At 48.0% G+C, this 14,292-nt stretch overlaps 6 protein-coding genes across 6 annotated transcripts; 5 read left to right on the top strand and 1 right to left on the bottom strand.

The window, feature by feature from the left end:
* Positions 1–15: 15 nt before the first annotated feature.
* On the top strand, positions 16–2,280 carry SPPG_06315 (homogentisate 1,2-dioxygenase; the record flags this gene model as incomplete). The annotated part of the gene is made up of 14 exons (XM_016754529.1): positions 16–100; positions 185–278; positions 349–477; positions 535–599; positions 671–781; positions 851–935; positions 1,007–1,104; positions 1,174–1,295; positions 1,364–1,392; positions 1,463–1,538; positions 1,618–1,727; positions 1,787–1,810; positions 1,883–1,966; positions 2,028–2,280. The coding sequence occupies 14 exons, from the start codon at positions 16–18 to the stop codon at positions 2,278–2,280; spliced, it is 1,365 nt and encodes a 454-aa protein (XP_016606673.1).
* A 302-nt stretch (positions 2,281–2,582) lies between these two features.
* Positions 2,583–4,056, top strand: SPPG_06314 (uncharacterized protein; the record flags this gene model as incomplete). The annotated part of the gene is made up of 7 exons (XM_016754528.1): positions 2,583–2,715; positions 2,786–2,898; positions 2,969–3,078; positions 3,152–3,309; positions 3,387–3,463; positions 3,530–3,638; positions 3,701–4,056. 7 exons carry the CDS (start codon positions 2,583–2,585, stop codon positions 4,054–4,056), a joined length of 1,056 nt encoding a protein of 351 aa, XP_016606672.1.
* Positions 4,057–4,605: 549 nt separating this feature from the next.
* SPPG_06313 (uncharacterized protein) lies at positions 4,606–5,766 on the top strand. Its single transcript, XM_016754527.1, has 4 exons — positions 4,606–4,987; positions 5,051–5,131; positions 5,206–5,426; positions 5,484–5,766. Exons 1-4 carry the CDS (start codon positions 4,795–4,797, stop codon positions 5,568–5,570), a joined length of 582 nt encoding a protein of 193 aa, XP_016606671.1. The 5' UTR covers positions 4,606–4,794; the 3' UTR covers positions 5,571–5,766.
* Positions 5,767–6,361: 595 nt separating this feature from the next.
* Positions 6,362–8,798, top strand: SPPG_06312 (uncharacterized protein). Its single transcript, XM_016754526.1, has 4 exons — positions 6,362–7,135; positions 7,202–7,369; positions 7,461–7,627; positions 7,692–8,798. The coding sequence occupies exons 1-4, from the start codon at positions 6,434–6,436 to the stop codon at positions 8,794–8,796; spliced, it is 2,142 nt and encodes a 713-aa protein (XP_016606670.1). The 5' UTR covers positions 6,362–6,433; the 3' UTR covers positions 8,797–8,798.
* SPPG_06311 (uncharacterized protein) lies at positions 8,616–9,563 on the bottom strand. The gene is made up of 4 exons (XM_016754525.1): positions 9,515–9,563; positions 9,429–9,455; positions 9,255–9,368; positions 8,616–9,197 (listed from the first exon to the last, which is right to left on the bottom strand). The coding sequence occupies exons 2-4, from the start codon at positions 9,453–9,455 to the stop codon at positions 8,913–8,915; spliced, it is 426 nt and encodes a 141-aa protein (XP_016606669.1). The 5' UTR covers positions 9,515–9,563; the 3' UTR covers positions 8,616–8,912.
* A 152-nt stretch (positions 9,564–9,715) lies between these two features.
* On the top strand, positions 9,716–14,225 carry SPPG_06310 (karyopherin beta). Its single transcript, XM_016754524.1, has 24 exons — positions 9,716–10,069; positions 10,137–10,189; positions 10,257–10,361; positions 10,423–10,500; positions 10,569–10,622; positions 10,696–10,842; positions 10,906–10,982; positions 11,045–11,120; positions 11,183–11,332; positions 11,389–11,508; positions 11,566–11,824; positions 11,880–11,932; positions 12,001–12,189; positions 12,253–12,365; positions 12,438–12,510; positions 12,577–12,648; positions 12,707–12,778; positions 12,846–12,987; positions 13,046–13,128; positions 13,191–13,298; positions 13,374–13,520; positions 13,584–13,680; positions 13,739–13,850; positions 13,913–14,225. Exons 1-24 carry the CDS (start codon positions 10,024–10,026, stop codon positions 14,076–14,078), a joined length of 2,592 nt encoding a protein of 863 aa, XP_016606668.1. The 5' UTR covers positions 9,716–10,023; the 3' UTR covers positions 14,079–14,225.
* The last annotated feature ends 67 nt before the right edge of the window (positions 14,226–14,292 follow it).

Here is a 14,292-nt window from a genome sequence, read left to right as displayed (position 1 = left end):
TCAGGTTTTGCACCAATGTCTTCCGCATCTACCTACAAGTATCTCCAGGGCTTTGGAAACACTCATGCAACAGAGGCACTCGAGGGGGCACTTCCGGAAGGTAAGCAGGTGTCTTGTCGTGTTGTATGGAGCAGAAAATTGCCAGCCTCAAGTTTCTTAAATTGTATTCTCTGACGATGCTTAGGACAAAACTCTCCTCAAAGGGTCCCCTACGGCCTATACGCCGAACAGCTTTCTGGAACCGCATTCACAGCACCAAGGTCGGAAAACCAGCGCAGGTTAGTGTTATATTACGTATTATAATCAATTCATGTTATATCCTACTCATAATTAACTACAATCTGATAGCTGGCTCTATCGTATTCGCCCTTCCGTCTGTCACACCCCTTTCACACGCACTCCGTCACCCACTCTTGTCCGTTCGTTTGCCGTGGGGCATCAAGATTCTGAGTGTCAATCTACCCCCAATCAGCTAAGGTATTTATACATTTATCTAGCGCGAAATAATATTGACTGAACAGAGCGTATTCGCAGATGGTCTCCCTTTGAGCTGCCGAAGCATGGCGGTGTCGACTTTGTACACGGTCTTCACACTGTTTGTGGGTACCTGTGTTAACTATGCAGAGCAATCGTGTAAGAACTAGCTCATCATCTTCTTTGTCTTATATAGGTGGATCTGGTGATCCTTCGGTACGAAATGGAATTGCCATCCACGTATATCTTGCAAATGCAAGCATGGAGAACTCTGCCTTTTATAATGCGGACGGTGACTTACTAATTGGTAATCACTAACCGGTACATTGTGGCTATGGGAAGACGAGCTCAACTCACATCCAGTTCCTCTGCACAGTTCCTCAACAAGGGCGGTTGGATATTCAAACCGAACTTGGTTATCTTTATGTCGAGCCGAATGAAATAGTAGTTATTCCTCGAGGGTGAGTGTCTCTTTTCTTCTTCTACGCTCTCTCCATTAAAACGCAGTCCTGACTGTGAAGCGGTGACCTAGAATTCGCTATGCTGTGAGATTACCTGATGGACCCAGCCGAGGATATGTTCTTGAAGTATTTGACCGCCACTTTGAGCTACCGGATCTAGGGCCAATCGGTAGACGTGTGCTGTGAAGCACGTTTGGTCGACCTGCTCTCAATTACTGATCCTCGATCTCATTCCTAGGTGCCAATGGCCTTGCTAACCCACGCGATTTCTTGTATCCAACCGCGGCATATGAAGACAAGGAAAATATATCCTTCACTATAACAACAAAGTACCAGGGCCAACTGTACACCCTTCAGCAGGTTAGCGAATACACTTGGCATTATCAAAGGTTCACCTCTGAGTTGCGTACTATCTCTTCCCGTCTTAGACGCATTCGGCATTTGATGTGGTTGCTTGGTAATGTATTTAATTCATCGCTATATAAACGTTTGAGCATCATGATAACAACTAGCTTGACTGAAATCAGGCATGGCAACTATGCCCCGTACAAGTATGACTTGCGGAAATTCTGCACCGTTAACACGGTATCATTCGATCATCCGGTAACCAGCCCTTACACGATGGAGCTAGTTGAAGACAATGAGATGAAGCTTACTGATACAGCCTGTTGGTTTCCCATAGGATCCTTCGATCTTCACGGTGCTCACATCCAAATCGAACACACCTGGTGTTGCTGCAGCTGACTTTGTCATATTCCCACCGCGGTGGATGGTCGGAGAACATACATTCCGGTAAGTCAAATATCTTAGTCACAGTCTCCTGCTGTTTAATTATATCATCTGCCTCTCAGCCCGCCATATTACCACCGTAATTGGTAAGTATACGGATGGATTCCCCGTGCGGAGAGTCTGCGAACGTCAATATTCATATATGGATTATATTGTAGTATGGCCGAGTTTATGGGTTTGATCAGCGGAGGTTACGATGCCAAGGCCACAGGGTTTCTACCTGGTGGTGCATCTCTTCACAGGTAAGTGATCTACACCCACCAGCTTCAGTGTAGATGCTGAGAACCAGGGATCTCTTTCTAGCACAATGAGTGCACACGGACCCGATCAAGTGACCTTCGAAAAGGCGTCAACCGAAGAATTGCAACCCGTCAAGCTCCGCCCTGATGGTCTAGCGTTCATGTTTGAAACGTCCCATATGCTTTCCTTAACCAAATGGGCCGTGGAGAAAGAATATGCAGGTGGCAAAGTTTTGCAGGATGATTACTATGAATGCTGGCAAGGTTTGAAGAAGTACTTTGACCCTAAGAATAAGGAAGGCAAGTGGGGTCAGTGATATTATGCAGGGAGCGGTGCTATGTGGTACGATGGGCCGCAGTTATTCCAGCTTGCATTTTAGTGTAGTTGTATATAGGTTGTGGGCTATTAAAGGTATCCGTGGGGCTCGCGTTTAAAGGATGCATGTGTTGGCTAAAATGATCTGTTCTGTATACCGTGAATTCTGTGGTAATCAAAATGAATGTGTTTTCAAAAATGAGGGATTTTGCGGATCGTGACTCGAGAGATGTTCTGAGATGCAGTCCGTGCCTCACGGGCTCTCTGCACATTCTCCCACCATCGGATAGGAGAACTGCCACCATGCCCAGTTCAAAGAACAATGGCGCGGGAGAGATGGGAAATAGATTTGGGCGTCCAGATCTTGATCGGATCGGGATTTTCAGTGAAGTCCCATACATCTCAATTGGTGACAAGTACAATGAGAAAAAGAATGGTACCAAAATTTGGCAGATGCGTATATGGCTTTCGTACAGCGATTCATCTAAACAATCTCTTATATGTAGACGCTTTCTTGAGTTATCGAACGAACGGAAAACAGTTCATTACAAACCCTCCCAAGAAGGGACATGACACAAAAGATGTTTTCTTCGACAAAGAGTTCATTCGAGTGTTTGAGGTGAGCAAGCCATGTTTTTCACGAGGTGGAAAAGGTACTCCTGGGTTCAAATGACCTGACATCGGCGCAGAATGAGCCATATATTGATTTAGTAAAATTACGACGACGGTGGAGATTGCAAGCAAAGGAGAAGAATATCGTTCCAGCTCCGTTTAGACCGTCCAATGTTCCCCCAAAGCCGTAAGGATGAAAGTCCATTATATTTTAACTTCACAGCTTCCGAGTAAGCATTTTTCTTTTACTACTACACTAGATCCGGGAGTGGATCACCCTGGGGGACGTTCGAGCACCAATGGCCTCTTGAAAAGAACGAGAGCGAAGATCGCCCTTCCTTTACAAGCGAACGAGAACCACCTGAAAGGGAGGCGCTGGTGAACTTTCTGACGCGCCCACCCAAAAAGGGCGGTTTTGGTATGGCGATATGGTCGATATTAATGCAGATAACTTTCTTGCCAATACTACGTACCCTGTGCCGGCCCCATCTGTAGGTTATGCGAATGTTACCATCGGGAAACCGTATGAATATATTGGGGATCCATATGATGGGCCTGATATCGTTGCAAGGGTAACCGTTGCAAATACATGTTCCAAGGCGACACCTCTCTGACCCACGTTATTTGACGTACTTTAGAAAGACCGGCAGGAACATCAACGGAAGGTTGTGGGAGAACGGCCCTTCATTTCGAGCAGCTCGAAACTACAGTATTTTAGTCCGTTTGTATCTTTGTTGCAGGCGCAAGGTAACCTAAAGTGGCAAGTTCGATCATTTGTGAACAGCCTGGCCTAACTTCTTATCTTTTAGCGGGAGCGAAAGCTCGTTCCAGCAAAGGATTAAAGAAGAGCGGCAAGCTTCCAGTCATTCAAACTCCTTTCAAACCTTCCTCAGGTGTTGGATTTACGATTAACAAATATCCGAGTTATGAAGCCCCACAAGCTCCTAAAGGGAAGAAAGGTAAAGACGGCGAAGAGGAAACAGTGGTGCCGAGGGGTGCTGCAGCAAAGGCTCCGAAGGTCAACCTCATATTCCGACCTGGCGGAATACCAAAAAGCTATCCTGTTCGCAGCATCATTGACAGTAACACACCTTTGGCGCCCCCTCCTTGGATACAGGAAGCCCTTGTGAGCGCAAATGTGACTGTCGGTGGCTCCCTGGGATAGTTCGTGTGCTAGATAGAGCCATAGACTTCATGATGCGTCAAAATGCATTGCAAGGTTAGGATTAGAGCTAGGAGGGTAAAGTAACCATCGAACGTAGCCGCTTCGTTCCTATCTCGCATATTGCGATCTGAAATTGGCATCAAACTGACTAGAGTCGGTCCACAATCTTTTATCTTCTATGTTAAGCAAATAAGAAAAAGTCATCGCACAATGGCAGCTGTGTACATGTTTATATGTTGGAAAGCATGCAAGACATAACTCATGTTCATGGCCAACCAGCCCAAATTGCCAATTGGATGATCAAAAGACGGCGAATACTCATTCGGTTGTTCGCCACCAACTGCCATAAAACTGGATTCAGGCAATGTAAGGCCCTTTTGGAATGATGCCGCTGCAATGTCGTATGGGCACATGCTGTCATCATTGTAATATACTTGTACATTAAGAGCTTCCAAGTATATTTAATAGAAACTTTTTTTGCATAGGTGGGGGTTCAAAGGATTAAGTCTCTCCCAAGTCCTATCCCCGCATGCGGGGGTTTAGTTTACTTGGACATGGGACCTGCTTCAAACGGTTTTCATTTCGTAATGAGTAAGAAGGGTTAGCTGCGTCATTACTCACAGCCCTTCATACTCATCGCCAGTCAGCTCACGTACGTATCGATTTGTCGTATTCCAATAAAAAGGCCCTCGGAGACAGTGCCCCAGAAGAATAAAGCCTGAGACACTGCAATTAACCATGTCCATCGTTCGTCGTCTTCTTCCCAGTTTGACCAATGTATTTGAACATAACCCCCACGGCATTACCTCCCGTTTTCGACCCGGTTCAGCCCAAAGTGCTCTTGCGCCTATTGGCATCTCTGACGACGTTTTTAATCCACTAGCGGCACTGGCGAATATCCGTGCACCTGTGCCTGCTGTTGATGTGAAAGGTTTTTGGACAAGCAGCGGGATCGGTTATACACATATTGCTGACCCAATGACGTACTTTGTAGAGCGTCCGGATGCGTATATCATCGAGGCAGAAGTACCCGGCTTACCAAGGAGCAACATTGACTTGGAGGTCGTCGACGACCGTAAGTATACGCATCATCTGTCGTCCATCAACGGCGGACCAAGTCTGACCCTGCTCTTACGATAAAATTGGCAGACACTCTTGCACTTGAGGGACGATTTGAAGATGTGCGTGAAGTAAGCCCGCCCAATATTGAAGCTGCGGACACGGCCGGAACATCAGACAAGACGGATCTTGCGCAAGCTGACACAAGCACCAACATCGCTCCTGCCAACGAGAAGGTGTGGAGCCGAGAAAGGGTGATTGGGAGCTTCAGAAGGCTGTTCACTTTCCCAGACAAAATTGACGCTGAAAAGGTATGCCCAGCGTGTGTCTGATGTCCTGCCGACGTTACTTTTGACCCACCGATGCAGATTTCGGCGAAACTCAAAGACGGCGTGCTGCAGGTGGAGATCCCCAAGGAGGAAACCCAAGGGCGGAAAGTACGCATCGCTGAATAGTTACAGCAACGGTGTAACACCAGATGGCATTCTTGCTTCTATAGCCCTCAGTTGCGCGGGCTGTTCTGGAAATACATACTATCTTTGCGATGACATAGTACGGGATTCCAACCTTTAAATCAAGAGTCATATGGGCCAGAAATAAGCATGTATTTAATTCTGACTTAGACATGACTACACACAATTGCCTTCTCCGCACCCTCAGCAGAATATCAGGTAGGCAATGACATTCCCACACCCTCCAACTGCCTAAAATGCTTGTTCGACGTATTGTGATAGTTTTAATTGGTCGATGTGATCGTTTCCCCTGAGCTACTCGAGGTTCGCGTAGTCGGAGGCAGATCGAACGGGCGTTTACTAAAAAGAATAGTCCAACGAAACATAAGCGCTGGTGATCGCCTTGTAATGCATAATTCAAACGTACTTTGGACCTAGCCCTCATCTTTCTCCTCTTACGCTTGAGACGCCTCTGACGCTTCTTCCTCCACTTATCACGCATGTCTGGCAGAACCGAGTCAGCATCACAATTCGACATGTAGCGTCGCGACCATCCCGACCACCACCCTTCCAAGCAAATACAACACTATCATTGCTCTCGCAATACTGTAGCATTTGCCACAAAGGTCGGATGGATGGATGGATGGATCGATGGATGCACGATGAACCAATGCTCTTACCTGGTCGTAACAATGAGTGGACTGGGGGAAGGAGGAGCAAATCCTGCTGTGGTTCAATAAATATATGGGAGGGCGTCCGATCGACCGTCCACGTGATAAAGTGGCTTGGTGAACGAACCTGCTTGCTGATTAAGCAGCTGAGATTCTCCTTCCCCATTTGTCGCTCAGTCCATTTCTATAAGAAACATGGGCTACGTCACCGTCCTGGTCCAACATTCCTGGGCATTACAACCTTCTACTTCTCGAGCGTCAACACCACAGCAGCACCTGAACACGGGCTCTGAACAAGTGCCCGCTGGGTTGGGGAATATCCATGCATCTTCGACAGTTCGGCTGTCTATTCCGGAGACAGTGGCTGCTTTCGTCCGCGAGTGCAATGCATCCAGCACACCGTCTGACCAGCAGCGAAGGAGAAGACAGGCATTAGATATTTTTGATAAATTGAAGCATCTAGTTTTGGCAGGTTCAGTGGTTGATCCAGTATTGAAAGCCCCCACCTCAACGAAAACACCGGCCGCTCGTTTCCCTGGAAGTGAATCCTTAAAACTTCACCCACACCTTCGGCTTCTTCGCCAGCGGGTTGATGCCAACTTGGGAAGCACAGAGGAGCACGTGCATAGCAGCCCTGGGCGATCGTCGGCTTTACATGCACGTCGATCCGTCCTAGCATTTACGGAGTGCAGTTTACCCTCAATTCATGATAGAGCATTTGAAGTACTTTTCGAAGCTCTGGATGTCAATCAACTCCGTACCGACGACACTGAAGTGGAAAGCCTGTTGAAATTAATCAGCGACATGATTCAACGGATGTTGATTTTGATCCCTCTGAAAAACGCGGAGGATTGTGCAAGCACCGGAAAGAGCTGGGATGTGAAAAGAATTTCAATGGTAGGTGCGTAGGCGCATCCGAGCATGTAGCCACCATGTGCAAACTATTTCATCTCTTCCACCTAGTGCATGTGTTTGGCGATGCAACGGTTAGAATTTGCTCATGAGGTCCGTGGATACGTCATTCCCTCGGAGACCGAACAGATAATGCAGCAGTATCTCGATGAATGTCTGCCAAACATTCAAACTACCGATCCATACTTGATCCATTTACTGGCGGAGATGGAAGATTCGGTAGGTCAGGAGCACATGGGATTGGTGGCTGGTATCTTCCTAGTTCTCCCAATGGTTCTATATAGTGACATGAGTCACCATTACTGGATAGATTCGCTGGCTCCTTTCTACGACACAGGACAAGGAGCAACCCCCAGCAACGGCGACGGCGTTATCATTTCTTTCCCAGACGATGAGAGCTCTGCCAGGAGGGGATTCGAGCGATGTGATAGGGCCGTTCAACGCCATTTTGGAGGATTTACGAGGGAGAGGGGCACGGTACGTACAATGCGGCTATCTTACTCAAGCGTCGGAACCATCCGTAATTCTTCACGCTATAAAGACGCCTAGGACGCAACTATATCAGGTTCTTGGCTACGGCTGCTGCAATAAGCGAAGATGCGTGCCGAGTATTCCTTGGTGTGCTGAATAAACTGGATGCCCGCACAGATTGGCACTGGTTGTACCTGGGGATATTGTGTCTCGGTGCTATTATCATCAACGGCCATTCATCGGCTGTGGGTAAACTAGTCATGGAGTCCTTACTGACGTATTTGCAATATCGCGGAACACAACATCGAAGATTCGACCTCAGGGACCACGGGGCACATGAGCAAGACATAGATGAGATGATCCAAATTGGAGATGGCGGCAACGTCACGGTTGAGGTGCTACAACCCAAGATGGTAGACTGGCATCGGGACATTGTGACGGAGGAGAGCAATGCCTGGAAGATCCGGGCAGGGGCCGTCGTTGCGCTAGCGGAAATTCAGCGGCATTTCAGGTCGCAACCTTTCGGGATTCTGGCAAGGGAAGCAATGAGAGCGAGACGACAACATGAAACGCATCCTGGCCCCGGCACGTTGCTGGAGGCGGCTCTCGGCATCCCTTCACGGCCTGAAGCATCTAAACTTGCAAGAACTAACATAAGGCGAATTTCATATCTCTTCCGCTACACCTGTTTGGCTCTAGCAGAAGGATATGCGGAATCGCATAGTCGGATTGACTTCCTGAGGCATTACCTTCGTTCGGCCGCTGGTGTTAAAAGTTCCAAACAACAAAACGGCAAAGCACTTACGCAAATCGCCCCAGTGTACAGGGACTGTACGGCGAACGCAAGATTCTTTCGCCTGGAACCTCACATGCCTCTATCCACCGCACCATATCACCATAATCACAAGTGCTTCGTCGAGCTCCCAACAAATGCACACAAGCCGTTATATCTTGCCCCCTCTTTTCTAGCCACCACCGATCCATCCTTGCCTCACCCGTCGAATGGAACAGTTAACCGTCGGAAACTCTTCCACCCCAATGTCGCGCTTAAGCAGCCGTCTCAGGGAATTCAATATTTGCCATCAATAGCAAAAGGTACTCTTGATACATTACTGCATTTGAACCTAAAGGACGATAACATAGAGCCCATTTCAAAGGACCTCTCCACGTGGTAATGCCATCTGTAGCTCTGCATCATGATAGGTTACACTAGATTACTCGTACTTTAAGCAGACATATGAAAGAAGATTGCTTTTACGGGTTTAGGCAATATATTTAAAGTGCACAGGACCTAAGCGGTGGTGGCCTTGCGAGCCTTGGCACCACGCAGCTTCTTTGGCTTGTTGACCTTGCCAGGCTTTTGGCTTTCCAGGACACGAGAGAGACGAGCCAAGGCGGCCTTTTCTAAATCTGGGCGGTAGGTACGAATGATATTACGGACGGATTTTGCTCCGGCACGAGTCGACTTTTTGAGAGTGGTCTTGCTCACACTTTTGCTCGGCTTGGAGGCAGGAACAGAGGTCTTCTTGACGGAGACAACTGCACCGTTGGTGCCGGCCGTGGAGATATCAATGGTCTGAAAGACAAAACTGTAAGGATCCAGTTCCGCCAAGGTCACCTCATGGCTTCCCACCTTCTTCTGAGCCAATCCAGAGTACTTCAACGAGTTCCGGTTGAGTAGGTTACCCGGCTCCCTGCTCAATTGAACACCGTTGCGCTTCACGAGGAAGGCAGACTGATCGCGGGTCTATAACAAGGCGCATGAGATAAGACTTGGAAGCAGTATAGTCAAGATAGTGTCACCTACCAACAGCCAAATCAAGTCGGATGACATCTAGAAGCCGAGAATGAGATATTGTGCTGTTCTCCGTGACGTTACCATGTCCTCCTTACCTTGTGACCTTTGAACGAAAATGTGGAAGGTGGAACGGCTCATCCATCCAGTGCAGAGAACGACTCAAGCTGAAAAAACGAGTCATGTGAATGGCACAGCGCAAGTGGCTTAGTATCCACTTAGGTCGGGCCTTGCGGCGGCCATCAAACTGTCCGGCAGGTATGGTCGCTGTCACCGTACAGATCGTTTTCATAATATGACGCACTGGCATAGCTCAGCTGCATACAGATTTCCTGATGTCTTCTCTTTGTATGCAGGAATTTGAAGTGCGATAAAGGAGGAGCACCGCATCAATATGTCTTGTCCGGATGCTTGTCCGAATTGAATTGCGTCGACATAAATCACGTGATCACAGAAAACGTCGTTTGCGTCGTGTAAAACAGCACTTTGACGGGTTGCTCTGCCCAATTACGACCTGTGTGACTTCTCTCATCTACCTCGACAGAGCAATATTGTACATATACATTTATTTCCTGTCTTCTAGTTAGCTATAGCTCGGTCGGTACACATGACGATGAGTCTAGCACCGCTCTTGGAAGCTACGCTCTCACCGGGTAGGTTACCTTGTGATGACAAGGGTTTGGAAACTAATCCAACGGTGCTGAATATGACTCCCAATAGAGCATCGAGAGAATGCGGAAGCGCAACTCTCGGCCTACGCGGAGCAATCTTTCGTAAGTCGGCCGTATGGTGTTGTGCCACTGTTCTCGCTGCGGCAACTTACTCATGTGTGCGGGGCAGCCACAATATGCAGCCGCCCTTTGTCAAGAACTTACAAGTGAAGCCAATGCCTTGCATATTCGTCAAGCTGCCGGTCTTGCTTTAAAGAATACTTTAACTGCCAAGGTAGGGTCTATTGTCGGGCCTCCGACAGTGTACACGATACGTTACTTACTGAGTATGATAGGAAGCGCCCAGGAAGGAGGAGTTGGCCACGAGATGGATCCATACGGATGCGCAAACGCATTCGGGGATCAAGGCTGCGGTATGTACAAAAAGTTTTGGCAACCCGATGTGTTTCCAGTTTCAATTCATGCTTTCTTTTTTATCAAGGTATTGCATACCTTAGGTTCGGAAAACTCTCGAGTCGGATATGTGGCTGCACAGGTACTCCGGAATTTGCCCTCTCATCAGTACCTCCTTAATCTCGCTGTATGCCTGACTTGTTTAATTGATGCAGATCGTCCAAGCGATCGCAGCTATCGAGCTTCCACGAGGCGGCTGGCCGGAGTTGATTCCTGGCATGTTGGATAACGTCACCAAGACCGACAATGCGAAATTGAAGCAAGCATCACTCCAGGCACTGGGCTTGATTTGCGAAGTAGTGGTGCGTCGACAATTCCGAGGGCGGTGGATTCTCTCGAGCTTGTGCTAAGATCTCCGTATGCAGGATCCCAATGTTCTTCAACAACACGCAAACCACATCCTCACCGCGGTAGTGTCAGGGGCCAGAAAAGAAGAGCCAAGGTAGATGTTGCTGTTTGGACGATTAAGTTGGTCAATGGTATTGATCATCAAGTCCTGCTCAGTTCTGAGGTGCAAAAAGCCGCTCTGAGTGCCCTGTATAATTCTTTGGAGTTCGTTAAGCAAAATTTTGAAGCCGAGGTGCGTACCATGCGTTTTGGCCTCTCCATTGTACTGAATTGACGCAACGCGTGACCGGACAGGGCGAGCGGAACTATATAATGACGATTGTTTGCGAAGCTACTCGCAACGAGGTTCCGGAGGTCCAAGTAGCTGCATTTGAATGCTTGGTGAAGATCATGTCGCTTTACTACGACTTCATGAACGACTACATGCACAAGGCGTTGGGATCGGTAGGATCTTTGTGAGGTTTATGGATGAATATGCTAATAATCATACTCTTCTTCAGCTTACCCTATGGGGAATGAGACAAGAGAAGGAGGAGATCGTTCTGCAGGCTGTTGAATTTTGGTCAACTGTCTGTGAGGAAGAGATCGATATCGAAGCGGATCAAGACGCCGAGGAAGAGGTAAGGCCGTAGAATCATTCGTCGCTACAGATAGATTTTAATCCTTGTCTGGCTCAGGGGGACGCCAGCAGAACGAATCATCATTTCGCCAGAACGGCAGGGGCGGATTTGGTGGACGCTCTGTGGTGGCTGATGACTAAGAAGGAGGAGGACGATGATGAAGATGAATGGAATGTCTCTATGGCTGCAGCTACTTGCCTGTCTCTTCTGGCAGCCGCTGCCCGGGAGCAGATTGTCCCATCTGTACTGCAATTCGTTGAGGCTCATATCCAAAGCTCAGATTGGAGGTATAAAGATGCCTCCATCATGGCTTTCGGTAGGTTTTATGTCCATGTCGTGAACATATAGATCGTGGTTCTAACTGCTCGCAGGCTCTATTTTGGACGGCCCAAACCCGGATATTCTGGGTCCTCTGGTTGTGCAGGTATGTGCTTATTTTTGATAGTCCAGATATAGGCAGTTCAGTAATAGAGGCTGCATGCCTGATATAAGGCACTGCCATTGTTGATTGGCATGATGAAAGATCCCGTACTCCAAGTCAAAGATGCCACTGCTTGGACCCTAGGCCGAATCTGTGAGATTTTGCCGACTTACATCAAGCCAGATCTTCTTGAACCCTTCATTGTCGCGGTCCTGGGAGGATTGCAGGATCACCCGCGGGTAGCGTCCAATTGTGCTTGGGTAAGAACGTAGTTTACTGTCATTACTATCGTGGTGCATATCTAAAACAAGGAAAACATTTAGGCTCTGATGAGTTTAGGCGAAAACTTGGGAGTTTCGGAAGAAAACGCAGATATATATCCCTTATCCATGTACTTCGAGACGATCGTGCTAGCCTTGAACGCCGCTGGGGAAAGGCAAGCTCTCTGTCCTCCTGGCAACCGTGGTTAAAATGGAGTGTGCTCATGTGCATAGTACACACCATGCAGTCCGCAGCAAGACGCAAATTACAGAGCAAGTGTCTACGAGGCGATGGCTACTCTCGTGTCTCATTGCGCCAAGGTACGCCGTCATGTTCTTGCTGGCTGCATTGACTGGGTTGTGCTAATGTTTCCTGATATATTGTAGGACTGTTTGGCGACAGTAAATAAACTCGCCATTGTAATTTTGGACAGGCTGGAATACACGCTGGCTGCTCAGGTGCCTTCTCCCATGGATTTGCCTGGTCGCACCGTCGACTAACAAAGAACAATTATAGAACCAGCTTGTGAGTGCCGATGATAGGAGACTCCACTTTGAGCTGCAGTCAAACCTGTGTGGGGTGATGACGGTAAGCTGCTCCCCCCAATCGCCCGGTAATCCTATTGGCTAAGTATTGTTCTGGTTGCACCTAATAGGCAATTGTTCGGCGCTTGGGCAACCTTGTGGTTCCAATTGCGGACCGTACTATGCAGGCTCTACTGATGCTCATGTCGTCAGCATCAAGATCATCCACTGTGTTGGAGGACGCTTTTCTGACTGTCGGGGCGTTGACCGTTGGTAAGGCTCTTGATACTCCTTGCTACGAAGGGTGGGCACTTACGTTCGGTATGAGCAGCTTTGGAAGGCGATTTCAGTCGATATATGGAAGCCTTCACTCCCTTCCTGTTTCAGTGCCTTCAGAACCATGAAGAATACCAGGTCTATAATGAGTAAATTTACCGTCTTTTGATCAGAGTCTGAGGCTTCAATGTATTTTGTAGATGTGTTCCATTGCGGTCGGCCTGATCGGCGACATCTCTCGTGCGCTAAACGAGCGAATTCAACCGTTCTGCGATACTTTGATGAATCTGATGATGGCTAACTTGCAGGTACATAATAGTCTAGATATATGCTCAACCTACTATCGGATTGAGGAGCTAAACGTCTTGATATGTTTTGTACAGAATCCCGCGTTGAATAAAGCAGTGAAGCCCTCGATTTTATCAGCATTTGGTGATATTGCCCTGGCGATTGGCGGTAACTTTGAAATGTATTTGGATATTGTCATGGCCGTCTTGCAACAGGCCGGTGCAATGGCAAACCTGACTATGGTACATCGTGTGGTCTGATGTTGTATGAGCCGCGCCGTGGTGCTTAAAGGTCAACTCTTCTAGACAACGTCATACGATTTTGACTACGGCAACCAATTACGCGAAGGAATCATTGAAGCTTATGTAGGCATCGCACAAGGGCTGAAAACTGCAGGCAAAGGTGGGTTGTACCTTTCGGCTTCATGTCCTCTCTTAACCTTCCTAACTGGCACGGTTAGCAAACCTGCTCGGTAACTACGGGGCGCAAATGTTCGGTTTTGCTCAGGAGATCGCCACCTCCGAAGCACCCCGAAGCACACAGGTTACGTCAAGTCTTGTTGGCCTTATTGGGTAAGGGCGTGGAATATATCATATCTTTCGATGTTGTTGAGTAATGTTCTGTACAACGACAGAGATCTAGCCGACGCACTCCCACTGGGTCAGTTCAAGCCCCTTTTCTCCGCCGAGTGGATTTCAGTGTTGTTGAAATCTATTAAGACCGATCGCAACATGGACCAAGACGCGAAAGGAGTTGCCAAGTGGGCCAGGGAAATGGTTCGTCGCCAGGTCAATGCTTAGGATCGTAGTTAGTTGGATGCCTTTTATAGCCCTGCCCATTTCCCCTTGTTTTGTATACCATTCCCTTCGCCATCCCTATTTCCTTTTTTACACTTTCAGAATAGATGTTTTGCAATGACCAGAAAATATTCGATACGCAAAAAGCAGACAACTTGCCGGTCCTATAATTCAAGTGGGAGAGCGGACAGGACGTTTTCACCACTAATTGGCACAG

This window comes from Spizellomyces punctatus (assembly GCF_000182565.1).
Source record: "Spizellomyces punctatus DAOM BR117 chromosome Unknown supercont1.11, whole genome shotgun sequence".
NCBI lineage: Eukaryota > Fungi > Chytridiomycota > Chytridiomycetes > Spizellomycetales > Spizellomycetaceae > Spizellomyces > Spizellomyces punctatus.
This window is presented reverse-complemented; position numbering and strand designations above follow the sequence as displayed.